Source organism: Takifugu rubripes, chromosome 16 (assembly GCF_901000725.2).
Source record: "Takifugu rubripes chromosome 16, fTakRub1.2, whole genome shotgun sequence".
NCBI classification, from domain to species: domain Eukaryota; kingdom Metazoa; phylum Chordata; class Actinopteri; order Tetraodontiformes; family Tetraodontidae; genus Takifugu; species Takifugu rubripes.
Window position 1 is genome coordinate 12,818,248 of NC_042300.1, and position 26,068 is coordinate 12,844,315.

General features: G+C 52.2%; 1 protein-coding gene and 1 long non-coding RNA gene across 9 annotated transcripts in view; both read right to left on the minus strand.

Moving 5' to 3' along the window:
* The window catches only part of LOC101064343 (mannosyl-oligosaccharide 1,2-alpha-mannosidase IA-like), a 45,409-nt gene extending 41,687 nt beyond the window's left edge, over positions 1 to 3,722 (minus strand). The window contains 1 exon segment of the mRNA XM_029850022.1: positions 3,213 to 3,722. Within this exon segment, the coding sequence (XP_029705882.1) occupies positions 3,213 to 3,722 (510 nt within the window).
* Positions 3,723 to 7,386: 3,664 nt separating this feature from the next.
* On the minus strand, positions 7,387 to 24,754 carry LOC115252987 (uncharacterized). Of its 8 annotated transcripts, none has more exons than XR_003891286.1 (6): positions 24,581 to 24,754; positions 24,393 to 24,498; positions 23,662 to 24,176; positions 17,511 to 17,595; positions 8,408 to 8,568; positions 7,387 to 7,879 (listed from the first exon to the last, which is right to left on the minus strand). It is a non-coding gene; the product is annotated as an uncharacterized lncRNA (long non-coding RNA). The 8 variants fall into 8 exon arrangements; XR_003891285.1 differs by having other exon boundaries at positions 7,390 to 7,879; positions 23,662 to 23,903; positions 24,581 to 24,749; XR_003891287.1 differs by having other exon boundaries at positions 7,391 to 7,879; positions 23,662 to 23,841; positions 24,581 to 24,748.
* Between the last annotated feature and the right edge of the window lie 1,314 nt (positions 24,755 to 26,068).

Consider the following 26,068-nt stretch of genomic DNA (forward strand, 5'->3'; position numbering starts at 1 on the left):
GGGGGGGAGGGGGGGGGGGGGGAGGGGGGGTATCGAAGTGTCGAACGGAGAATAAAGCGAGCGACGTGCACGGATGTCGCGAGTGCACGGCTGACCTGCTGGACGAGACAGGAAGAGCTTCTCCGCAGGGAGCTTTTTACCGATTTAGCTGATTATAGGATGGTGGCAGTTGTTCAGGGGAAGTAAGAATGCAGAGACAGTCCACAGACAGCAGCCTAGACAGCAGCCGCAAGCAACAGCAGCCGCAGACAGCAGCCGCAGACAGCAGCCGCAAGACAACAAACAGCCGCAGACAGCAGAGCAGCCGCAGACAACAGCCACAGACAGCAGCCGCAGGACACAGACAGAGCCGCAGACAAACAGCCCGCAGACAGCAGCCCGCAGACAACCAGCCGCAGACGCGGCAGCAAGGCACGCAGACACGCAGGCCCAAGACAGCATGCCCGCAGACAGCAAAGGCCGCAGAGACAGCAAGCCGCAGACAGCAGGCCCCACAGACCAGTGAGACCAATGCTAACATGTTAGCTCGCTGCGCTCAAAATCACCCCTCCAGCCTCCACGAGCTCCGACCACCTGGTCGACGGAGGAAAACTGATGTTCTGAACACGAGTTGTGTGAAGATGGAGCCACATCAGACCAAGACTGAAGAACGGTGCAATTCCCATCACGCCCGACTGCACATGACGCAGTCGTTTGCTACTAATTAGCATGCGCACATGAAGATGGTGCCACTTTAAATCCAGCCAAGAAAAGAAAGGTTACATTTTTGTAATCATTTTACGCCAGCGTTAGCACACGCTACGCTATGCTACGCTACGCTAGGCTAGGCTAGGCTACGGTCCGGCTTCAGATTCTGATCAGAACGGCTCATTTCTGGATGGTCTGGGAAGGTTTTGACTCCGACACTTCTTTTCTTCTGGAGCTAATCTGGGACGCCCGCCGTCTCCCGGGACCCAAATGCAGCACGTCCAATTTTACTCATCCCTCCGTGTATTTTAAAACTGCTGCTTAATCAGACGAGGCGAGAACAACACTGGGGAAACATTTCTCCAGCAGTTGGACGGATCCATCACGCACGGCTTCATCATGATGAAGAGGAGCAGCATTCGCGTTAAAGCTCTTTCCTTATGTCGGAGGAGACAGCCGAGCCACGTGGGCCTGAACCTTCAAGCAGAGAAACCCGCGTTGTGAGTGCACGGCAGGTGTGGTGGCACCAGACCTGCAGGTGTGGTGGCACCAGACCTGCAGGTTTATCTCCAGGATGATGTGATTTACTTAAGATTGGATTAGTAACTTTAACACAGATGAGGATGCAGAGTGAAAACACACCCTTAAATCAGAAGAACTTTAGGAAATGGTGGAGTCAGGAGCGTCGCTTCGACCATCCGACCCATGCGGACGTTTGCTTTGGCTGGCGATCGAACCGGCAACCTCATCAGCATCACCCTTCCGGGAGCAATTTGCATGAACATGGAACATCACATGGTTGGAGTGGTGTAGCTGGCAGAGAGGAAGTGATTAGGAGGCTCCGCCAGCGGCGCTGAGGCTGGGAATAACACGCTGCATAGTAAAAAGCTCCAACATCTGGGGGGAGGACTCTGCTTCTGCCAGTCATATACAGTGGTTGACATCAGAGGTCGTGACTGTATTTAACCTTTGACCTGCGGAAAGTGACGTCTCACAAATAATATCCTGTTGACAAAAGAGCCGGAGCTATTCCGTTTGTACTAATGCACTACGAGAGGAGCTCAGAGGAGTCCAGAGGAGCCCAGAGGAGCTCAGAGGAGTCCAGAGGAGTCCAGAGGAGCTCAGAGGAGCCCAGAGGAGCTCAGAGGAGCCCAGAGGAGTCCAGAGGAGCTCAGAGGAGTCCAGAGGAGCTCAGAGGAGCTCAGAGGAGTCCAGAGAAGCTCAGAGGAGTCCAGAAGAGCTCAGAGAAGCTCAGAGGAGTCCAGAAGAGCTCAGAGAAGCTCAGAGGAGTCCAGAGGAGCTCAGAGGAGCTCAGAGAAGCTCAGAGAAGCTCAGAGGAGTCCAGAGGAGCTCAGAGGAGCTCAGAGAAGCTCAGAGGAGTCCAGAGGAGCTCAGAGGAGTCCAGAGGAGTCAGAGGAGCTCAGAGGAGCCCAGAGGAGTTCAGAGGAGCCCAGAGGAGTCCAGAGGAGCTCAGAGGAGTCCAGAGAAGCTCAGACGAGTCCAGAGAAGCTCAGAAGAGCTCAGAGAAGCTCAGAGGAGTCCAGGAGTCCATAGGAGCTCAGAGGAGCCCAGAGGTCCTGACCTCTACTCAGCCCTGGGCAACAATATCTGGCACACATATCTCATCTTCAGTATGTTTGTGGTGACGGGGATCAGTTCCATCTGGGAACTGATCCCAGATGGAACTGATCCCTGATCCCAGATGGAACTGATCCCTGTCACCACATGCGTAGATCTGTCAGAGCAGATCAATAGAACAGCAGAGGTGGGGCTGAGATCTCTATCTCACAACAGCCAGAGACCAAAGCAGGAGCTCTGCAAGAACCCTCCTGCAACCTGAAACCAGCTCGGGGCTTCTCTCTCCACGCACGCACTCACTCACTCACGCACGCACGCACGCAGACTGCAGCAACACGACAGTTTTGTTGCTACCTGTTGGAAGCTGTCACAGCGGCACAGATGACGTCGTTAATATTCTAACCTATGACGTGGGCATCTTCCGTTAATTAAATGGAGCCAATTAACAACTGTCATTCTTTGAAATGACACGAGGATTCGCGTCATATGTGTTAAAGATTTCTGTATTACACGTCACATAAACCACTTCCGGAATCAGCCGAGTTAACAGGCGCTGCTCGTGCACCCGTCTGGGGGTCCGGGACCAAGCCTTCCCATTCTGATGGAGCATCTGGCACAAACGTCACGCACAACTTCTTCCCGTCGTGCCCGCATCCTTCTGCCCCCCCCGGAACCTCCGTGTGCTCCCACAACGCTCGGCAGATTTTGGGGAACGCGGCTGGATGTTTCCGCATTCGCTCAGCAGACCAACGTCATTATGTGAACGCGCACAAACCGTTTTTACTGACACCACGTTCACTCCTGATGTGCCCACTGCAGATGGAGGGTTCGGGTTCGGTTCGGGTTCGGATATAGGTGTAGGTGTAAATGTAAAGGTGAGCTGCCCTGATCCACCAGGGACCATTCTGGTGGTGCGTTCACGGAACGGGAGCTCAACAGATCTTTACCTCCTTGACTTTGGCCCGTCTGGCTCTGGTTTCTGGGTCCAGCGGTTCGTGTCCAGTCGTACCGGGAGGTCGGTGGTATTCAACGAAGGGTAGATTGTTGGCGTCCTTCCCCGCCTGATCGATGCTCTCCTTGGAAACTTTCTCCTTGTCGTTTCGAATGTCCTGCTGGATCTCGTCGGGCCGCTTCTGCAGCGTGTCCTTCGCCTCCAAAAGAGCCTTTCGTGGTCTTTCCTGATCTTCGCCAAGACCCGCTCGTCGTTTCCCGTCGAACCCCGGGTCACTGCTGTCCGGACCGGTGCGGGTGTTGGTCTCCACCGCAGATGAATGGAAGAAAACTCCGCTGAGAAGCTTCGACGAGTCCGGCAGGAAGAAGATCGCGCCGAAGCACAAGGTTATAAAGGCGCTGAACATGAGCAGCAGGATGAATTTCTCCGTCAGCCTGAAGGAGGCTCGGGCTGACGGACTTCCGATTCGGGGTGGCGGTGAAAGGCAGAAAGTTGCGACTGGCATTTTCCTCGCTCAACAACTCGAAACAACGCGACCAAAAAAATATAAAGAAAAAAAACCACGACAGAAGTGTGTGTCGCGGGGCTCAAGCCTGCTTAGATCCGGTCAGATCCATGTCCGAATGACGGGGAAACGTGTCAAATGTCCAAGAAAAGACGCAGATTCTCCGCTGGAAAGTTGCTGGAGCGGAAGGCGGCTGCCCATAGCGAAGACTCCCGCAGACAGAGCGAGAGGAACGCACAGGAAGCGGCCGCAGATGCGTGAGTGACAGCGGCGGTGAGCTCACGCATCTGCGGCCTGTGATTGGCTGGAGCCCCGGGGGCGTGGCTAGAGCCCCGGGGCGTGGCCTACGCCTCCTTATATAGCGGCTGAGCTCGGCTCCAGAGCAGACGTGTGCTCACGTGAGCACCAGGAAGGGTTCCGCTACAGCTCTGGAACCAGACTTTAGTCTTTCTTTCCTTACTTCTTAGTCTTTATTCCTCAGGGGCTCATTTCCGTCCGTCGGCCACGCTGAAACTAGAAAGAAGCACTGTAGTTGCAAGTTGCATAACATGGTAGGCTGCTGTATGGGTGCAGCTCCAGGTCTCAACCAGAAATGATTAAACCTGGTCCAACATATCTATGTTTCCTTAAATGTTCATTAAAATGCGTTCATAGCTGTTCAAGTTATTTTGTTCACAGTCAGACAGACCAACACATAAACCCCTAAACGGGGCCAATTGGTGGAGGTAAACAGTCAATTTAGCTGTTACATTCTCCTGCTAAAGTCCATTTCACCTCATGCCCTCCCACCGTCTCTTTAACCCCTTTCCCTTTTCAAACCAGCCTTTATTCTCTTTTAATGTCTGTTCCAGCTGAACTTTCCTCTGCATTTCACCACCGTCCACAATAAGACGGAAACATTTGTGCAAACGTGTGAGTTAGCATTTAAAATGTTTGGCGAGTGGTGCAATAAATGTGGCTGTAACTGATGCTGACGCAGCCATTCATTTATTTACTTGCCCAGATACAATAGACAGACACATAGATGAGCAATTTTTGCTATAATTGTCTATATTAATTCAGCAACATGCTTATAGCTGTATAGTGATGTGCATGTTAGTCACGCACGGTTAAATCCTGTTTCTTAGTCTGGGGTTTGACTTTTAGGTAAATATTGTACTGTAGATTTAGACAACTAACACGCACACGCCCTTGATCATATAGACACTGTCTATACATGCATGCACGGGTGGCAGCGGCGTCACACACGGCTGCTCGTTATCCTCTTTTTAATGTCACCTTCAGGTTTTTGGATCATTAGTCTGACAGTTTCTGAGCAGACACGTTGGTCATCGCATTATTATTCCTGACTCAAACCCCTGCCAGGGTCATGTTCTCACCACCCTTTTACAGCCGTCCAATTCTCCATCTTTAACAACCCCATTCCTTTATTACCGGATTTTTAAAAATAGCCAAGCAAGAATCCCCTGATTAAAAGTTAAAAGCTCTATGTGTGACGCTTTTATTTTCTCTTTCATAGTCAGATAGTCAGACTCACAACCTTTCAGAAACAATTTCAAGGAGCCGTTAACGTGCACTGTGGCGTATAAAAATAACCAGACACCCTGAGTCTGTGTTCTTTATCTGTAGCTGCACAAAGGCCACTCGTCTGCAAACACCTGTGTGAAAAGAGCCGTTCCGGCCCCTGTTTTCCCAGGCTTGTTGTGAGAGCTCAGTAGAAGCTCAATCATCTTAATGTGGCCTAACAAATACCCCCCACCGAGGCATTGCAGACCTCATTTCTTACCTTGAGGAAGGAAATATTACGCCTGCAGGGATGAATGAAATCAGCAAGGAGAGTCAGAGCTGATGTATCTGCTGCTGGTCCACATGTGGAACACCTACGTGGTTTTATAACTCCCCCCCAGCAAACACATCAGAAAGTTGCTGGGGTAAAAACGCCAGTGTTCTACACCAGCACCAACCGGGCCGCGGCTGCGGTCTCGTAGGTGTTGTGTTGCTGGACAGGGAAGCTGCGTCCACCGACGACACGATAACAGACAAATCAGGATATGGAGTCACGGGAGACGTCCTGCATCACAAAGAGAATCCAAAGTGAAGTTTAATATGGAATACAGGACAGGAAGAGGTGGGTCACGTGATGTTGCTAAGCAACCCTAGTGAAGGATGCCTCTCTTCTATGTTGTGTATTTCTATCATTGTACACGGGCGGATCAGTGAAGGGGTCATTCCACTCTTCTGTTATCACACGGTGGTTCCCCAGTTTAATGACGCCACCGTCGCGCAACGCTCACGCTCCACATTAAACACCCGTCCAGTGGAGATTTACGCCTTTTGTAGCATTATCTCACACGTTAGAACGGGAATGAGACGGGTAATTTGGCCCTTTTATGTTGCCCCAGGCGTGACATTCCCCCTCAGCTTCAGACCGTGTCACGTGCACGTGCTTTTCAGTCCGCCTCTCTAGAGCTGGAACCACAGCGGTCCAAATTAGAACAATTAAAACAGCGTAAGGTGTGTGTGTGCACGGCAAACTGCAGAAAGAGACGCGTGGCTGCCCAGCTTCCTTCTGACCTGCTTTATTTTGTGAAGAGTGTTTATTATTATTCATGCGCATGCACGGGTGGGAGCCACCATCCCTGCTACGCTGGGCAGATAACTGAGAGACACTTCAGCCGCTCTGCTGATGAGTATTTGCTGATGGAGACGCCAGACGCTCTCACATGAAACATGCAATTTATTCTCGAGTGGAAACGCTAATCACACACAGCTAAAGTAGATTTGTCTCGATATCAGGCAGACTTGGCCTCGCTCACATGATGACTTCCTGCCTGGTTTCAGACTGAATGTGTCATTTCTGATTGGCAGGGATCAGTTAGGTGTTCCCAGCGTACATGACTGACGGGTTTATTTCTGAGGGGAAATAGGACAACTAACAAGAGACCGACGGGGCCTGAATGCTGTCAGGGGAATAACGCACTTGAGCCGCCGGACAAGAGGAGCGGAGCTGGGAAGTCTAATCCGAGGTGGCAGATGCGTGCCGCCATATTGAGATTCTAATTCTGGCCCGACATCTTGTTGAAATGATCGGCCGCGTGGCCGCAATCATTTTTGCACCTTGTGATTCAAGCAGAAAATTGAATGTGAGAGGAATCGTGTGGAACTTCAATATGGAAGGGTCTGAAACGGCTGCAGCCTGTCTGTCTTTCATTTTTACCGTCACTCACTTATTCTATCAAAGCTTCTTTCTCCGGTTCGATTATGCGGAGCTGCAGGGGCCTGAGCCACGTCTGAGCTCTTTTGAGGAACAACCGATCACGGGAGGAGTCCCCCCGGTCCTCGTGTGTGGTGAACAGTCGGTCTCACCCTGCTGTTCACCATCGCCGCGGTTATCATCACGCCCCGACTCGGTCGGAGGAACGTTTCCACCCAGACACCAGGTTCCAGCAGCTCGCCGTCCCGGCTGAATCGCATTCTGTCGCCGCGTCGGTGTCAAAAACCAGTTGTTGCTGCGGAAGCAAAGATTGTTCTTAATTGCGTCGGGCCTCGCGGAGGATCCTGAGCAGGCGCCGCCATGAAGGCAAGGAAGAGCGGATTCTCACCGAGCTGCGCTCCACTTTAGCTGTCTGGTGGGGATGTTGCGTAATCTGAACTCATTTTCCCATTTATTGGTTTGCAGAACATTAATTAGTTTCCTCTTCCAACAGAAAAGCCCCCCAAAGTCCTCCACCAGCCCCACATCCAGAGCCTGGTATTGCCCTGTCGTTAGCGAGCACATGGCTACGTTCACATGTAGCCAGCCCACGACATCACTGATCATCTCGTGGTCTTGGTTTTCCCGACAGCGACGAGGAAACGGTTTTATTCTCCATTCCATCTGCAGTTTCGTAGCTTTTATTCATTTTCCTCCAGTTTATGCCTTAGTTATATCTGCTATGCTTCGAGACGTGCGCATCATTAGCGTTAGCACTGCGTAGCTATGTCTTTCAGCACAGCTTTGTTTATTTTTCCATTTTGTCTCAGTGAATATCAGGCAAACTTCATCATCTTCCTCTGGTGTTTAATGTAGGTTCTTCCTCCGCTGACGCACCGAAGCTCCACACGTGATTGTTTCCAGCACCAGGAGACCAGAACTGGTCGGTTCTCCTGGTGTCCACCTGTACGTATGCAACAATGTGTCTCACTGGTGTAAATATCAAGCAGGAAAGTGCCGCGCACTCTCGGTGATCGTGAAATTACTTCCTGAATGGATTTTTTATTATGTTTAAATCAGAATCCGCTGCTATAGTTTTGCCCGGCTGGATTCATTTTCCAAAACATGAGAGATGATGATGTGTAATTCTGCTTTTTGTGGTTTCAGCCACGTATAATTAATGTGATATATAATTTTTGGTTGCGTATTAAAATAATCCGACACTTCAGGCTCTTGCTCTTCACACACACGGAATCCTCTTTTCTAACGAATCCCTTTCTATATTCAATATGTGGAAAAGTTTCTGGATAACAAGTTTAAAAACTCATAATACTGTTAAAATGTTTCACTCATATCAAGTTTGAGAGTCTATTTATGTGGCAACATTAATATTTACTAGGCACATTTAGCAATGTAATGATATAAATAAGTGTTAAATTACAGTTTCCTGGTTGTAACTTCCTCTTTTGACATCATTTCCACAACATTTCACCTGATATTAAGCAGCGGTTGTCTGTCCCTTGCAGCTGAAGGCGTCCTCCAGATGTGAAACAGCCGTGCAGTCGTCATCCAGCTGTTTGAGCTTCGATCTGTCAACAGTCCAAATGTAAGCTGAGAGAGCCCGGCTCATCCCCGGGTGTGGAGAGGAAAGGACTGAAACAGGAGGGAGGAGAAGAGAGGCAGAGTAAGATGGAGTTCAGAAGAAAAGGGGCTTTAGAGGGTGGGGGGGTGCTCGCTGAACGAGGTCACTAATTGGGTTGGGACTCGACTCGGATCCCAACCCAGCGTTCCTGACAGCAATCAAATTATTATGGAATTCCTCCTCAGAAAACAATGTTAATTTCCGACTGCAGGAGGCTGAAAGGGAAACGGCGGCAGGAGCGGAATAACGAGTGCTGGAACAGTTGTGCACGCCGCGGCCGGGGTCACGCGGGGTCACGTGGGGTCCCGCGGGGTCACGCGGGGTCTCGCGGGGTCCCGCGGGGCACGCGGGGTCCCACGGGGTCACGCGGGGTCACGCGGGGCACGCGGGGTCCCACGGGGTCTCACGGGGTCACGTGGGGTCCCGCGGGGTCTCGCGGGTCACGCGGGGTCACGCGGGGTCTCACGGGGTCACGCGGGGTCTCACGGGGTCACGCGGGGTCTCGCGGGGTCACGCGGGGGCCCTCCGTGAGCCCGGCCTGCGTTCTCATCTCTTCTCTCATCGTAATGAAGTGCTGGAAGACCCTTTTCTGCTCTGTCCTTTATCTTCACACTGGTGCAACGACTCATTAATGGCGAAGAGCCGACACTTCTAATGTCCATTATCAGCTCTTAACGTTCCACAGGCCGATATCAGATAATATCCAGGAGTTGGAGATGATAATAACTCATGAGAAATGATAATTACTCAGCACAATCATCAAGTGAGAGTAAGATGGAAGCGAAAACAACCTTCTGGATGTATGTGTTCATCACATATCTGCAGCCTGACTTCATTTCCTGGCCGACATTTTCATCTTTATCTCTTATGGAGTCTTGACATCTGTCTTCCATCAGGGGAAAAGTCAATGTCAGATTTAAGGAAGTAATTAGGTTGTGGCCTAGAAAATCCCTCTCCAAACAAAGGCAACAGCTTCGTTCCGCCGTCATGTTTGACCAGACACTTTTCAACTATTTTAGACATCCTAGTAAACATTTGTGAGATGTTCTATCAGGGGGCTTTGTCTTGGATCAACTAAAGCGGAGGGTTCTTAAGCTGTCAAGGTGAAAAGAGTCAGTCGGAGTTTATGTTGGGAGCTGCTGGAAAAAGCTGTGAGTCCAGTCTGATCTGCCAGGCTACAGGAGCTACTTCCAGGGTGTGGAACATCTCCAACCCCAAATCTTGCCCTCAGGCGGTTTATGAACTCATTTACATTTGGTGAGAATAGTATGTCCAGTATATTATATTTGCATATATTGGAATGTGGTAACTCAGCAGCTCTCAGGCCAAATTTACACAGCACCTAATGAGGCCCCTCCACAGGCCCCCGCAGGCTGGCAGTCACATGACCCCGGCAGTCACATGACCCCCGGCAGTCACATGACCTCAAGCACGACTGTACCTGAGCGCAGGAGTCCTCGTACAGCATGTCTCCACATGGATACACCACACTTCCTGTACTGGGGACCTCAGTGGTGTCTCGTGTTCGTGCTCGTGCAGCCGAGACAACGAGCTCCTCCAAACCTCCTGAATCGTTCCCTGTGTGAGCCAAGTCAAACCAGCCTTCAGGGCTCCAACATGCCGAGCCGACACTGGCACCGAGAGAAGAGGGCAAACAGCACCGTAAAGTCTAATTAATCCCTGGGTTAATCAGGCAAACGGAGCTGTTGAGGCAAAATGGAACCTTCGTCTGATGGGCGCAGACCGTTGTTTCACGTTCCTGGGTCACATGACTCAGCATCTGTAGTCTGTCTGTCTCAGGTGAGAGTCTCTTCCAGCACTGCTGCTGCTGCTGCTGCTGCTGCTGTAGCTGCTGCTGCTGCTGTAGCTGCTGCTGTAGCTGCTGCTGTAGCTGCTGCTGCTGCTGTAGCTGCTGCTGCTGTAGCTGCTGCTGCTGCTGTAGCTGCTGCTGCTGCTGTAGCTGCTGCTGCTGCTGCTGCTGCTGCTGCTGTAGCTGCTGCTGCTGCTGTAGCTGCTGCTGTAGCTGCTGCTGTAGCTGCTGCTGCTGCTGTAGCTGCTGCTGCTGTAGCTGCTGCTGCTGCTGTAGCTGCTGCTGCTGCTGTAGCTGCTGCTGCTGCTGCTGCTGTAGCTGCTGCTGCTGCTGCTGCTGCTGTAGCTGCTGCTGCTGTAGCTGCTGCTGCTGTAGCTGCTGCTGCTGCTGCTGCAGCTACTGCTGCTGCTGCTGCTGCTGCTGCTGCTGCTGCTGCTGCTGCTGCTGTAGCTGCTGCTGCTGCTGCTGTAGCTACTGCTGCTGCTGCTGCTGCTGCTGCTGCTGCTGCTGTAGCTGCTGCTGCTGCTGCTGTAGCTGCTGCTGCTGTAGCTGCTGTAGCTGCTGCTGTAGCTGCTGCTGCTGCTGTAGCTGCTGCTGCTGTAGCTGCTGCTGCTGCTGCTGTAGCTGCTGCTGCTGTAGCTGCTGCTGCTGTAGCTGCTGCTGCTGTAGCTGCTGCTGCTGCTGTAGCTGCTGCTGCTGTAGCTGCTGCTGCTGTAGCTGCTGCTGCTGCTGTAGCTGCTGCTGCTGTAGCTGCTGCTGCTGTAGCTGCTGCTGCTGCTGCTGCTGCTAGCTGCTGCTGTAGCTGCTGCTGCTGCTGCTGCTGCTGCTGTAGCTGCTACAGTAGCTGTAGCTGCTGCTGCTGCTGCTGCTGTAGCTGCTGCTGCTGTAGCTGCTGCTGCTGCTGTAGCTGCTACAGTAGCTGTAGCTGCTGCTACTGTAGCTGCTGCTGCTGTAGCTGCTGCTGTAGCTGCTGCTGCTGTAGCTGCTGCTGCTGCTGTAGCTGCTGCTGCTGTAGCTGCTGCTGCTGCTGTAGCTGCTACAGTAGCTGTAGCTGCTGCTACTGTAGCTGCTGCTGCTGTAGCTGCTGCTGCTGTAGCTCATGCTGCTGTAGCTGCTGCTGCTGTAGCTCATGCTGCTGTAGCTGCTGCTACTGTAGCTGCTGCTGCTGCTGCTGTAGCTCATGCTGCTGTAGCTGCTGCTACAGTAGCTGTAGCTGCTGCTACTGTAGCTGCTGCTGCTGCTGTAGCTCATGCTGCTGTAGCTGCTGCTACAGTAGCTGTAGCTGCTGCTACAGTAGCTGTAGCTGCTGCTACTGTAGCTGCTGTAGCTGCTGCTGCTGTAGCTGCTGCTACTGTAGCTGCTGCTGCTGCTGCTGCTGCTGTAGCTGCTGCTGCTGTAGCTGCTGCTGTAGCTGCTGCTGTAGCTGCTGCTGCTGTAGCTGCTGCTGTAGCTGCTGCTGCTCGTACCAACCTCGACAGCTGTAATTGGTTTAAATCCCCACACAGCAGCCAGCAGGATTCTCCTGCAGCAGCATGATAACGTCCCGTGTGTCTGGTCTGTGACCTGCAGTGTTCATCACTCCTGAACGCCGCAGCACAAAGCTGCTGCCGTTCCCGTATTGTTTGAGCCAACTGGTCCTTGAAATTTGGTTCTTGATGTCATCCAGTGGAAACTGTTGGTCTGTTTCTCATCTTTTACTCCTCGTGCTGTTTGTGTGTTTTTCAGAATAAATCCGTGTCCAGGACCTGACTGGAGGGAGTTTATCCTGCAGTTGTGAGCCCACATTAGACAATCTCCTCGGCTGGCCGTGTGTGTGTGTGTGTGTGTGTGTGTGTGTGTGTGTGTGTGTGTGCGCGCAAAGTCGGCGCCTTCGTTAACGCTCACACATCATCTGGGTCGACCCACGATCTGGGGACGTCGCTAACGCTAGCGGGTGGCACGGCAGCAGCAGGACGTGGCGTCCCTTGAGCTGATCCTTGAGCTGATCCTTGAGCTGATCCCTGAGCTGATCCCTGAGCTGATCCTTAGGGTTAGGGTTAGGGATCCTTGAGCTGATCTTCCATGATGGGAAGGTTGACGGTGATTGGAGTGAGGACGTGCCAGAACAGGAGGAGCCTAACCCCGGTGAGGAGGACGGTGGGAGGGCCAGGACAGGGTGGCAGGGTCTCCTCCTCGAGCCTTCATTGGTTTAAGAATAAAAACTCTCTCAGAATCTTGGAGAACATCTCCCTTTAGAGTAAAAGTGTGTGAACTTAATACGATATTTGTTCCCAGTTTGGTTCTCTGTGCAATATGCTTATGTTATAACATTGTCATTACATAAATAATGACTCCTTCACAGAGCTCTGAGGGGATCCAAGGTAGTTTGGAGTAAGGAGCGCTCGCTCTCCTTACACCTAAAGGAGAACGAGCGCTCCTTCCAGGACAGCCCAGTACGATACTGGCCAGAGAAGACCGCTGGTCTGAGAGGGGGGTCAAGGAAGCATCCATGTCAAACTGGAAAAACCACCCTTAAACAGAGGTGGTGGGCTGAGGCACTTCCTGTCACCCAAGGCAGTCCCCCTCTCCTTCCACCAACAAACCAAACGTTCACACCCTTCCAGGAGACCTGGAGACCCACCAGCCAGCAGACAAAGGGGCGACGCCTCAACTGAAACTAGGTGAACGACCCGACCAACGACTCTCAGGTCACCACCCAGATCATTAGCATTAGACTGAAGGAGATCTTCCACCCAAGATGCAGGTGCACGTCCCTCGTTACGGAACCATACATCGATATTTGCATTGTTTTAAAAATACATTTTCCTCCGAATATCCTGAAAACCTTTGTTTGCTGCTATAGATGCAGATGTAGACGCTGGTCACCACGGCGACGTTGTTATTGACACGGCACTGCAGGTAACGAGCGCCGGTCCCTCCAGAACCACCGTATTAGCGTAACCTATAGAATAAAGATTATATTCAGTGGACGCGCTCAGTAAATCGACTTGCATTGTTGCTATTGTTGCATTATTTGTGGGGCTCGGGACGTGTTCTGCTCTGGTAATGAGCATTTAACAACACAATGCTCACGCGCTCGTCGCTAACACGAGGCACGTCGCTAACATGAGGCTCGTCGCTAACACGAGGCTCGTCGCTAACACGCAGCACGTCGCTAACACGAGGCTCGTCGCTAACACGAGGCACGTCGCTAACACGAAGCACGTCGCTAACACGAAGCACGTCGCTAACACGAAGCACGTCGCTAACACGAGGCTCGTCGCTAACACGAGGCACGTCGCTAACATGAGGCTCGTCGCTAACAGGAGCGGTTGTTTTAATATTCATGGTTAAGGTTAAGGGGTCGTGCTATTTTGTAAAGTTTGCTGTTAGCAAAAATCTGGCATGTGAGGGGTCACGGTTATTTGTTGTTCATCACACACACACACACACACACACACACACACACACACACACACACACACCACACACACACACACACACACAGAGCAGTCCTTGAAAGGTCCTGGGGACACACGTTCCAGGCCTTCCCAAACCTCCTGCATCCCTGAACGAGCCGAACCCGGAGCGCGATGCTCCTGCTGCGCCTCATTATTCAGACATTCCCTTAACTTTACTTTGCTCCAGACTTACGTAAACACGGTCAAAACTAACGTCTCCGCAATCACGCCGCCGCCATCTGCATCCCATAATGTTGTTCACGCCATTTGTTTATGTAAAAAGAGCACCGTGACAACTGCTATCGGCAAAACCCAAAAATATGCACGCGTGGCAAATATTGGATTCAGCCCGAGCTAACCTGACGTTTCTGGATGAAGCTAGTTTCGTTTCCCTGATGTAGCATTTGAGCGTTAGCCGCAGACCGACGCAGGCTTTGGTTTGGGCCGTGTTTGTATCAACTGGTGCTAACGTGTTAGCATCAGCTTTACATTGAACAGTCAACATTGGTGCTTCGATCATGTGTCAAGGCAACAACGTGCACATGCTACATGAGCGGCGGGCGAGAGGAGCCCCTCTCAGTGAACATTGAAGCTAACGCTAGATAGCATTTCAGGCACACTAATCCGATTTTAATGACATAATGGAGGACCGTTGTTGATACGCCGCCTTTCATTTCTCTTTTGGCTGCCAGAGTTCTAAAGTCAGCATCTGCGGAGCCGATAAACAAGTTGTAAAAAAAGACCCGAGTCAGCAATGTCACAACGACGGAGCCCGTTTGTGCGTCCGCTTCCTGTCAATGTGACCCGACCCGTTCTGATGAAGCTTACCAAGCAAGTGCCAGCGTTTGATAGTGCACGTACAGCCACGTACAAGCAGAGCCGGATCACCTGCAGCGCGTCGGTTCGGTTGGACACAAATGGACGTGAGCGGTGGGCCGCCAACAACGACAAAGACACCAAAGACAACAAAGACAGCAAAGACAACAAAGACAACAAAGACACCAAAGACACCAAAGACACCAAAGACAACAAAGACACCAATGACACCAAAGACACCAAAGACAACAAAGACAACAAAGACACCAAAGACACCAAAGACAACAAAGACACCAAAGACAACAAAGACAACAAAGACACCAAAGACAACAAAGACAACAAAGACACCAAAGACAACAAAGACAACAAAGACACCAAAGACACCAAAGACACCAAAGACAACAAAGACACCAATGACACCAAAGACACCAAAGACACCAAAGACAACAAAGACAACAAAGACACCAAAGACACCAAAGACAAGAGGGCGTCTGGCGGATGCTACAAGCCTTTACCTTCGGCAGCATCTCCGGTGCCTTGAGCACTTCCTGTCCGGTTCTTCCCGCCCAGGAACTGGAGGTGAACTGGTTCATCCCTGCTCACCCCGTTTGTTGACCCTTGGCTGGTTTTTGTAACTCCTGCATCAATAATTCATCCTGCGCAGATTTGTTTGGAATTTGGCTTGTGGTTCGGGTCCGACCCAAGGAGGAATTCATTTAGTGTTTGGTTGTGATCCAGATTCTGGGTCGGTACGAGGAAGCGTCTGTGTTGGCGACAGTTTTGACCCGACTGAGTCACGGCGGATCCACCTGGACCACATTTGGTCCGGTTGTGACGTCGCCGTTGGAACAGTGAACAGTGGCGTCAGTAGGTTCCACGTGGACGCCAGACTTAGCGTGACCTTCACGTGCGCGCGTACAGACACTTGGGCTGTAACACGAGGGAGGGACCCTCGGCTGCCGTTAGTGCCTCAAAAGGTTGGATTAGGGCGAGTTTGACAATCGGATCAGCGTCTGACTGGGATCCAGGTGCATCAGAGGTGGTTTTGTGGGCATGAATTGTTTTTCCACCCTAATCTTAACCAACCTCATCACACACACACACACGCACATGCACACACACACACACATGTACATGCACATGCACATGCAAACCAGCGTGTCTCCGAGGACGCCCCGGCCATTTTTCATGATGATCCGAAATTAACTGGAGATGTGATGGTGGAATGGACGAATCGTTGGGTGGTGCAGCAGCATTTCATTTGGGACGGACCAGACCGCCATGAATACCAATCATGGTGGGGGGGGGCAGGGGGGTGGGGGGGGGCAGAGGGATGGGGGGCAGAGGGATGGGGGGCAGAGGGATGGGGGTGTGGGGGAGGCAGAGGGATGGGGGTGTGGGGGAGGCAGAGGGATGGGGGTGTGGGGGAGGCAGAGGGATGGGGGTGTGGGGCGGAGGGTTGGGGGAGGACGAGGGATGGGGGGTGGGGGGGCAGAGGGATGGGGGGCGGAGCTGTTGCTGTGGTAAAAGGGGAGAGTCGAGGCTCTCACGCCAGCGAGGGGACGGACAAGATGGCCGACAAGCGTGAACAACACTGGCGTTCCGTCTCAGCGCTTCGCTCCCGTCACTCGTGCAGCGTTCCGGCTGAAATGGGGGGCGTGAGCGCGGCCCCCTCGGGCACGCCAACAGTCCATTTAGCCAATATAAACGTGGGCCGTTAATGCTGCCTTCTGAGTGAAGCAGGAAGTGCATCGCTCTTCCTCTGTTGAACAACAGTTCTCCAGAACGAAGCTACCGCAGGACCTCCAGGACCTCCAGGACCTCCAGGACCTTCAGGACCTCCAGGACCTCCAGGACCTTCAGGACCTCCAGGACCTTTAGGACGTCCAGGACCTCCAGGACCTCCAGGGCCTCCAGGACCTCCAGGACCTCCAGGGCCTCCAGGACCTCCAGGGCCTCCAGGACCTTCAGGACCTCCAGGACCTCCAGGACCTCCAGGGCCTCCAGGACCTCCAGGGCCTCCAGGACCTTCAGGACCTCCAGGACCTCCAGGGCCTCCAGGACCTCCACGTCGGCTGTCTCACGGAGTTTAGCTCCTTTTTGGTTCTGGTGTGAAGGGTTCTAGCAGGGTTTCGAGGTTCCACTATTGATCAGAGGATTTTCACCAAAAGCCTTTAATCATCTTTACAGCCTGATGTGATTTTACTGCTGCGCTCAGCATCAAAGCTCGCTAGATTAGCATGTCAGCTAAACGTCTGGAGCGTCAAATAAAAGTATAATCGTCATTTATTTATGGGTGCAGTTACTTTTACGAGCTTATTCAATATAGGCGTGTTGCCGGCGTGTTGCCGGCGTGTTGCCGGCGTAGCGACGCTGCTGCAGCTATGTTTGAGTTCCAAGAGATTGTAAATGTTGTTTACAATCTCTTTACAATCCTTATATGTTTAATCGTCTGATTTTATCCGTCTCTGCAGAATAAAACACCCGCTGCTAAAAATGGGCCGGATTCTGACCTTTAGCTGGGGGTAATAAATAGACGTGAGGATTGTCTGCGTGGGTTGGACCTCGGACAGTAGCGGAGCTTGAATTGGTGGAGTCGGGCTCAAAGAGACAAGCTCCCGTCGCTAAACACAGTTTGCTGCTAGCTAACCGTATTTTCATTTGTTCTTTACATTGTGATAAATAGGTCAAGAATGAGAATATTGCTCAGCAAGTCTGTAGATTCTCATTCATCCCAGTTCCCCCAGTAGGATCTCTGCCTCGACTGGGCTCGTTAGGGGTTTTCTTGAAGTTCTGAACTGACTGAGACCGGAGCTTGAACATACAGCCCTTGTGGGGCATTAGCATGCTTGTGGGGCATTAGCATGCTAATGCTGTGGGTGCTCACCTGAGAGTCGTCGGCAGGGTCGCTGGCCTGGTGTCGGTTGAGACGTCTCCCCTTATGGTGGTGAATCTCCAGGTCTCCTGCATCCCTGTTGAGATGTGGATTTATATGGTTATTTGCTCCATTTCCATGAACTAAACGAGGCAATCATAATTTCGCTATAACTGAAAACAAACTTTCATCTGTACTTTTCTCCTCCACTGACATTTAAAGGCCCTTAAACATTCATTTACAGATATTTGGAATTAAAACATGAATTCCCCTCTTGATTTGATCGTAATAAGGCATCAGTGATGATGATGATGATGATGATGATGATGATGATGATGATGCGTTAAAGTTTCAGTTTTCAGCAATTCTGACTTTTAACACAAATGATTCTTAAAATGCAGTAAAGGTCATTTTCAAACAAAGATTCATGAGCAAATTAGGAAAATCCTGGTTGCTACCCTGTGTGACCGTCCATCCGATTGTTTTATGGATCAATACTGTGAAACAGACGCTGCAGCTGTCGGGGAACTGATGGCTCAATGCGTCCCTCAATACACAGACAGTCACACGCCCACTTTTCTCCTCTGGAGCTGCTTTAGATGGAATTTGTGATTTCAACACTGGTGAGCCGATAATTAATTTGCACCTGTCAGCAGGAGATAATAATCAGCCGATCACGTGGACCCGGTGCTGCTGATGCTAACGGCTGCTCTCTGTCCAAACCAGGAGATAAATGACTCCCTTTCAACAATAACGGGTTCCCCAAACAATCAACAGGCTCCTCCCACGAGAGCAGCGCCGTTTCCCTCCAGCAGGAGGTCACATGGTGCAGATGTCACATGACGGCTCGTGCAGTTGTTGAGGGAGGTTTGTGATTCGGGGCGTGTAAACGGGGCTGACGTGACTCAGACACACAGCACGAAATGGCTGCTCCTAAAGAAGAGGGACGTCCTGACATCTGCTCATCTTACACCTCCGCGCTGCCATTAGCGTTCTCTGCTCCAGCATCATTAGCCTGGTGTGTTTGTCTGAGACGCTAGTGAACAAATCCATTAGCCAGCGGCCTCCAGAAGGGCTGCAGCAAACGCCACGATGTAGCTGCTGCTGCTGCTGCTGCTGCTGTAGCTGCTGCTGCTGTAGCTGCTGCTGCTGCTGCTGCTGCTGCTGTAGCTGCTGCTGCTGTAGCTGCTGCTGCTGCTGCTCTGCTGCTGCTACTGTAGCTGCTGCTGCTGCTGCTGTAGCTGCTGCTGTAGCTGCTGCTGCTGTAGCTGCTGCTGCTGCTGTAGCTGCTGCTGCTGCTACTGTAGCTGCTGCTGCTGCTGTAGCTGCTGCTGCTACTGTAGCTGCTGCTGTAGCTGCTGCTGCTGCTGTAGCTGCTGCTGCTGCTGCTACTGTAGCTGCTGCTGCTGCTGCTACTGTAGCTGCTGCTGCTGCTGTAGCTGCTGCTGCTGCTGTAGCTGCTGCTGCTGCTGTAGCTGCTGCTGCTGCTGCTGTAGCTGCTGCTGCTGCTACTGTAGCTGCTGCTGCTGCTACTGTAGCTGCTGCTGCTGCTGCTGCTACTGTAGCTGCTGCTGCTGCTGCTGCTACTGTAGCTGCTGCTGCTGTAGCTGCTGCTGCTGTAGCTGTAGCTGCTACTGTAGCTGCTGCTGCTGTAGCTGCTGCTGCTGCTGTAGCTGCTGCTGTAGCTGCTGCTGTAGCTGCTGCTGCTGCTGCTACTGCTGCTGTTGCTGCTGCTGCTGTAGCTGCTGCTGCTGCTGTTGCTGCTGCTACTGTAGCTGCTGCTGCTGCTGCTGTAGCTGCTGCTGTAGCTGCTGCTGCTACTGTAGCTGCTGCTGCTGCTGCTGCTACTGTAGCTGCTGCTACTGCTGCTGTTGCTGCTGCTGTAGCTGCTGCTGTAGCTGCTGCTGCTACTGTAGCTGCTGCTGCTGTAGCTGCTGCTGTAGCTGCTGCTGCTGCTGCTACTGTAGCTGCTGCTGCTGCTGCTGTTGCTGCTGCTGCTGCTACTGCTGTAGCTGCTGTAGCTGCTGCTACTGTAGCTGCTGCTGCTGCTGCTGTTGCTGCTGCTGTAGCTGCTGCTACTGCTGTAGCTGCTGCGGCTGCTGTAGCTGCTGCTGCTACTGTAGCTGCTGCTGTAGCTGCTGCTGTAGCTGCTGCTGCTACTGTAGCTGCTGCTGCTGCTGGGATGTGGGACCAGGGTGTGTTATTGTGTTGTGTTATTGCCACCAGGTGTGTGCACACATCCACCATGTTCGGGTTGCTCCTTGATCTTAAGGCGATGTGACGGAGGAAGCGGCGGCAGGAAAAAGCAGCGTGTTCGAGCGAGCGGAACACTGACAAACTTTGGTCTTCTCACACGATGATCGTGTCGCTTGGATTCAGCTCGACGTCCTCTGAAGCTTCGGTTCCAACAGAAACACGATTGAGTGGTTGAGCTGGTGGACTTTACCGGCCAATGAGTCGGACCTTCCCCTCCTCGGTATCAGCAGTCGCTTCATAAAGTAACAGAAGGTTGCAGAGAACACGTGGACACGTGAGCAAACGTGCGCTCCAGCAGGCCACCGAGACACTGCAGGTGGAACGCTGAGCGATTCTGTGGGCTCACGGTTGGGCGGATCCACCAACACTGTGTGTCGGTACCGACACCGAGAGCAGCTGAGCCTGTGCAGCGTCAGCGGGGCGACTCAAATAACTCATTCCACACTCGGGTGCACATCGTGTATTTAAAGGAAGAAAACCGCAGAAAACAAAGAGTGGTTGGATCCTCGCGGTCTTCAGCAGGTCCTGAAGAGAAGCATGACGGGGGGGGGGACGTGGGGGGGGGGGGGCACGCTCGGCTTAAATAGTGATACAAATGTGGATGTTTCAGGGTTAGCTAATCAAGTCTTTGGTCTTGGTTGGCTCAGCGGGGACGATGGTTATTGGCTTTGTGGTTATTTCCACATAAAGACACCCGACTGCCTCTCTGACATTTGTCGTCACCTCCAGCAGGTGTCCAGAGTCATTATAGAGCCATAACAGAGCCATTCCAGGGTTCGACAGCCATTCTTATCTTTTATGTCCAATAATTCCTCTAAAATCATCAGGTAGACACTGTTATTGTAGCGGATTGATTCCTGTTGCCAGCTGAATCGAATGCCGTTCCTGCCCAGACTGGTGTGATTAGAGCTTCTCCACGTGGTGGTTTCAGCGGCACGGTTGTTATCCTGTTTGCCTCAGATATTGGCGCCGGCGGCTCACGGACCCGTGGTCCTCAGCTGCTTATCAGAGCTGCTCTGTGTCACCAGCAGAGATTGTCTGCTGCGGGACACGTTTTTGGGATTGTAATATGCAGAAAGAAACAATTATCTCCTGCTGAATATCAGGAGGAATACTTGCTTTGGATCCGTGCGTCTCATTCCACCTCATTATGGGTTTATTGGCCGCCGGCCGGAGCTGCTTCGTCGGCACAGAACTTCCATTTCTGCTGTTGATTCTGCGTCTGCACTGAGACCCGAAGAGCAAAATACGAAATACGATAAATTTCATTTCGAGGCTCGCCAATCGATCTTCCCAGAGACGGAGGGGTTTCCCTGACCAGGGGTGCGTATTCATGTCCTCACCGTTTGTGTTCTAGTCCAATGGCACCATTTTATCCTCATCCACTCCGGGGAGCCAAAGATGAGCTGATGTGGAGGCGTAAAATGTCTATAAACGTCCAACAAACGTGACCAGATCCCTGTGTCAAGTGCCAGCACATCAGAGGAGCCAGCCCAGTGTGAACAGTCCCACTTTATTGGTGTAGGCACCAGACCAGCTGGATTAGGTTCAGGCGGGGGGCAGATGAAGGGCTGGAGGGGATCTCTTTTACTGGTGGGGTCTCAATAACACACAACAGAATCTTGTAAAGTTGTTATTCTTCTTCTTTCAGAAAAATCAAGCAGGGCTGAAAGTGTCCGACTTCTAGAGTGTCTCCATGAGGAAGTGAAGGTTGATTCGAGCTGGTGTTCGGCGGCCTGCAGACGTGTCACCGTGTCTCCGAGGCTCTCGAGTAACATCGGGACTCTGATCCCACCTGTAAAACCGGCGCCACTAAGGCACCAGCCTGGTGGGAGCTTTGTGTTCCAAACCCCATCAAACAACATCCGTGTGGGAATCTTGGAAAATGTCAGTCATCACAACCAAGCCAAGGTCTGAGCCCTGGTTGCCATGGTTACCGTTCACGTATCAGCCTCTGCCTTTTATGAAATACAGATTAAACTGAAGCAAAAGTCAGCAGCGACCTGAAGGATCTGTAGTGGGATCCAGATCCAGAGACCCCCTGAGAAGGTTGGCGTGAGGCTCCACCACCTGGAGCCGCCTGGCACCGGAACGCCGAAGTGATAATTAATTCGGATTACCAAAGCTGAGAGCGGCACTTTGGCAAGAGGCGGCTGAGGCGGTGGGGGTGCCGAGTTGAGAAGGGATAATTGAGACGTAATGAGGAAGACGGAGATGGAAGCGGTGGGTGGACCGCTGAACGGAGACTAATGGGATTGTTGTGTGAGCGGCGGGAGGCGGGTGGGAGGCGGGTGGGAGGCGGGCTCGCCTTGGCAGCGGCGTCGGAGCGTCCAACAACCGCCACTCTGCGGCCTCACGCCTCATAAATATTGAGAGCGGTACTGGACCAGGCCATATGGTCGGGGAGTAGCGCTCGCCCGCTGATGGTGGGGGCCGAGAAAAGTTAGGAAAACGTCTCCCCTCGCCACCACGTCCAGTTACTGAGACTCATGTGGAGTTCCGACTGGAGGGAGGAAAGGCCTCAGAACCCAGAACCTGAGCCGGTACAAAGCGGCGCCATTAAGAGGCTCTGAGCAAACATCATGGAGCGGCAGAGCAAGTGGACCCCCGGCAGAACGGCACCGGCAGGTTCTCAACACCTTAATTATTGGTTCTGAAGGGAAATGAGACTTTTCTAGTTGTTTAGCTTGAGCTAACCAACCCCCCCGTCCCCCGGAAAACAATGGGGATTAAACCGTTAGGTACGTACGATATTTTGTGCGTGATATTTCTCAGGGTAATCTTTTATCCGGCCGCCTTTACAGTTTTATTTCTGTGTTGAGGTTAGACAGACCCACAGATCCAACGCATTACCGCCTTGGCCTTGGCCACCTTTTCCAGCCCGAGATGGAATCTGCAGTCATGCTGAATGATGCTCTGCGACCTCCTGCGCGTAGCTTTGGGACGTCACGTCTCTGGAATACTGCGTTTACTAGCATGAGACAGCTGCTAGCAAATTAGCTTTTGAAGAGGATTTCTGATTGAGTTGAGAATGCTGAGTAGTGTTGTTAGGGTTAGGGTTAGGGTTAGGGTTAGGGTTAGGGTTAGGGTTACACACAAGATGTGTGTGTTGGGTCCCTGCAGCCCCACAGGAGGACAGCAGCCTGGAACAGGACGTTCCACTTTAACCCTGGACAGAAGAAAAGGGGACAGAGACGCAGAGATGGGACGAATCCAGCGCCGATAAGGACAGAGGAAAAGAGAGTAAACTAAAGACAGGAAGTCTCAGCCTGGGTGTTCTAGAGACCCTCGCAGTATTATTAGTCAGTAAATATTGTGAGTCCTGGTTCAAATCCCCGAGGGACCATTACGAGTTCTCCCTGGGTATTCCAGTTCCCTCCAACTGTCCACAGACCTGCTTTTGGGGGACAGGTGTGTACCCCACCTGTTGTCCCAGGACAGCTGGGATGTGCAGACACAGGAACAACCCGACTGGAGGAGGCCCTGGTCCCTAGGGGATTTGAATCGGAAGCCTCGCTGTGAGACGACAGTGCTAACTACTGCACTCAGGAATATAGCAAAAACTAGAGCTCTAGCCCTCCGTGTTAGCTTGGCCTATTAAAGCCCCCCCATAAAGGGGCCCCGGTGAAAGACCCCCCAGATGGTTTTCTATGGCAGAAAGTCGGAACCTTCTCCTGCCTCCAGCACTTCCAGCAGACCTAGTTTTATCCAGTCTGGGGCTACATATACCTGGCGTGTCCCAGGTGTCCTTCCATCAAAGAGTGACTCCCGAGTTTGGAAACAACGGCGCTTTTGTTCCTGTGTCCTAAAGTCCGGCCTGAAATGCAGCCGTTTCATCTGGGGACGCAGCAATCGGCCCCCGTCTCTTTCCAGGTGTCACAAATGATCCCGTGTGGCTGATGCTGACCTTGAGAGTGGAGGCGTGGAGCGGCAGGGGGGCCGGACAGGTGTGGAAACCTCGGCCGTGAACAGACGGAGCCCATCCTCCACGGGCGCTGACCCCATGGCCCCGGCTGTCTCCAGCACCTCCGCGAGCCTTTAAACGAGCATGCACATGGCGGCGGTGCGTCTGCAGCACAGTCGGCCGCTGTGGGACAATAGGAGGCCGGGAATGGATCAGCTTGTTGTGTTCTGCCTCCGTCACCGTTTCTGAAAGACACCGGCGCCTCTGCAGCATCAACCCGCTACAATTATAGCTGCTATTTCCAGCTGAAGAGGGAAAGTTTGTATCTGCAACTGGCTGCTTAGGGAAAAGTATGATTGTACACTTATGGTTGTATTATTATTGTTATTATCATTTTAATAAAAAGAGCATATAAAGAACAGCTGAACGGCAAAAGTCAAGGCCCCACACATATTGAGCGGTGTTCTGTTAGCGGCTGCTAGCAGGCGGTGGCTGGGTCCCTGCACGTGTTACTGCCCCTGTGGGGGCAATAATCTCTGAAGCTGAGCTCAGATTAGAAAAAATAATTAAAAAAAACTACCCTCTATACACCAACATGGGCGTCCGAAGCTTTTTACTCCAAACGATCTCAAAGACTTTTAATTAGGAATTGTAACGTAAATATAATGCGACATAAGCAAACCTTCAGTTTTGTCTCTGTAAATATGCTTAAATTTTACTTTTCTTAATCTCACCTGCTGAAAGTGAACATTTCCGTCCCAGAACATCACTGAAATCCCCCATTTGGAGCTGAAATCCCGAGTTCTCTGACAGGGAGCCCTCAGCCGCAGGTGTGTCACACTAAATAGCAGATGGCAACAGGCGGCGTCAGCTAACGCTGGTGTGTGTGGCCGTTCAGGAACCGTGACTAAATAACACACACCTGGTGCCGCTGGTCGTTTACGGAGATGACGTTGACTCATGGAAGTGTTGTGACTCTTCAGCCATATCAGCGCCGCTGCCGTTAGCCGCCAGCTGAACAACAGCTATTAGCGGCACTTAAAGGAACGTCAGCGGCTCTAAGAATGAGTAATGGGCCGGGGGGGTGCAGGTGTGCGCTCGATTCGCACACCTTCTCTCCTAGTTCTGCTGCAGGTTCTGTCTCCTGGAGCAGGAGGGTCAGATGGTCGGTGGGAAGCCGCATTAGCAAATCACTTTACTAGCGTAGCATCAGGCAGTCGGGGAAGCAGCGTAATCAGGTTTGAAATGTCCCCAGAAAAAAGAATCATAGTGGGTGAATCAAGGACATTAAAGCGGGCCAAGTGGACCTGGACCTGGACCTGAACATCTGTGGACTCACTGAAGGGGCAGGGGCAATAAAACCGGTCCGGGGAAAAACATCTAACAGGATGTTTGAAATTAAATAAACGCCTCCCCCAGGTGGCAATAAAACCACGTTCGTGTTGTTGTTGACACCAGAAACCGACGTTTCAGATGCAGCTTCCAGACAACATGATGTCATCGGCTGGTAGCCAGAGTTCTGCTGCCTGTCTGAGCCCCAGCAGCTCATTTAAACTGGACCAAGACCAGGAACCAACCTTCCACCTTCTCCTGAGCTGGTCCGGTCCGGTCCGGTCCGGTCCGGGCTGCTGATGGAGACCAGCGGGCGTCATGAACGAGCCCCCACCTCGACCCAACGGGGCCGAATGAGGACAGGGACAAAATTGGGACAAAATAAACGAGAACGTGGTTGGAAACAACTTTCAACGTGTGATTAAAGCAAAAAGAAGGTTTCGTTGTTTCGGCGCCTCCCTGCAGGGGGGCAGGACCAGGCCAGTGCTGCTGTATAATTAATCTGGATTATTTTCTAACCCTCGTATCTCCTCTTTGTCCCCCCCCCGCGTAGCCTAATCACTCACGGTTGCTCCTGTTATTAGCCCTGCTGCTCCCACATTCATCCGCTTCCACATTATGTGAAATCGCTTTCATGCAGTGATCCCCCCCCCCCCACTCACCCCCCCCCCTGCCCCCCCCCCCCCCCCGACTCTGTCGGTGCAGCAACATTTGCTGAAGTGCTTTTCATTATTTAGCCTCCTTCTTTGGTCCAGCTAAACGTCCTGGCCAAGGTTGTTCCTGGTGGTGAGTCAGCTAAGACCTTGGTCCTGGGGGGGGGTGGGGGGGGGACTGGAAGTAGCAGGTAGAGTGAGTGAACATTCCATCACTGTGGTTGTATTTGTGGTCAGTTTTTAAAAAAGGGCAATAAATGAGTAATTTCATGTGAGCCTGAGCAGATGTAATCGCCCCTGGATGGTCGGTACGCCTGGACTGGGGGGGGGGGGGGGGGGGCGCTAACTGGACTTTAGAAGTGCAGGTGAGCATGCTTGCTGGACTGAAATCAAATTTTTCAAAATCTAGCCAATTCACCAAGATA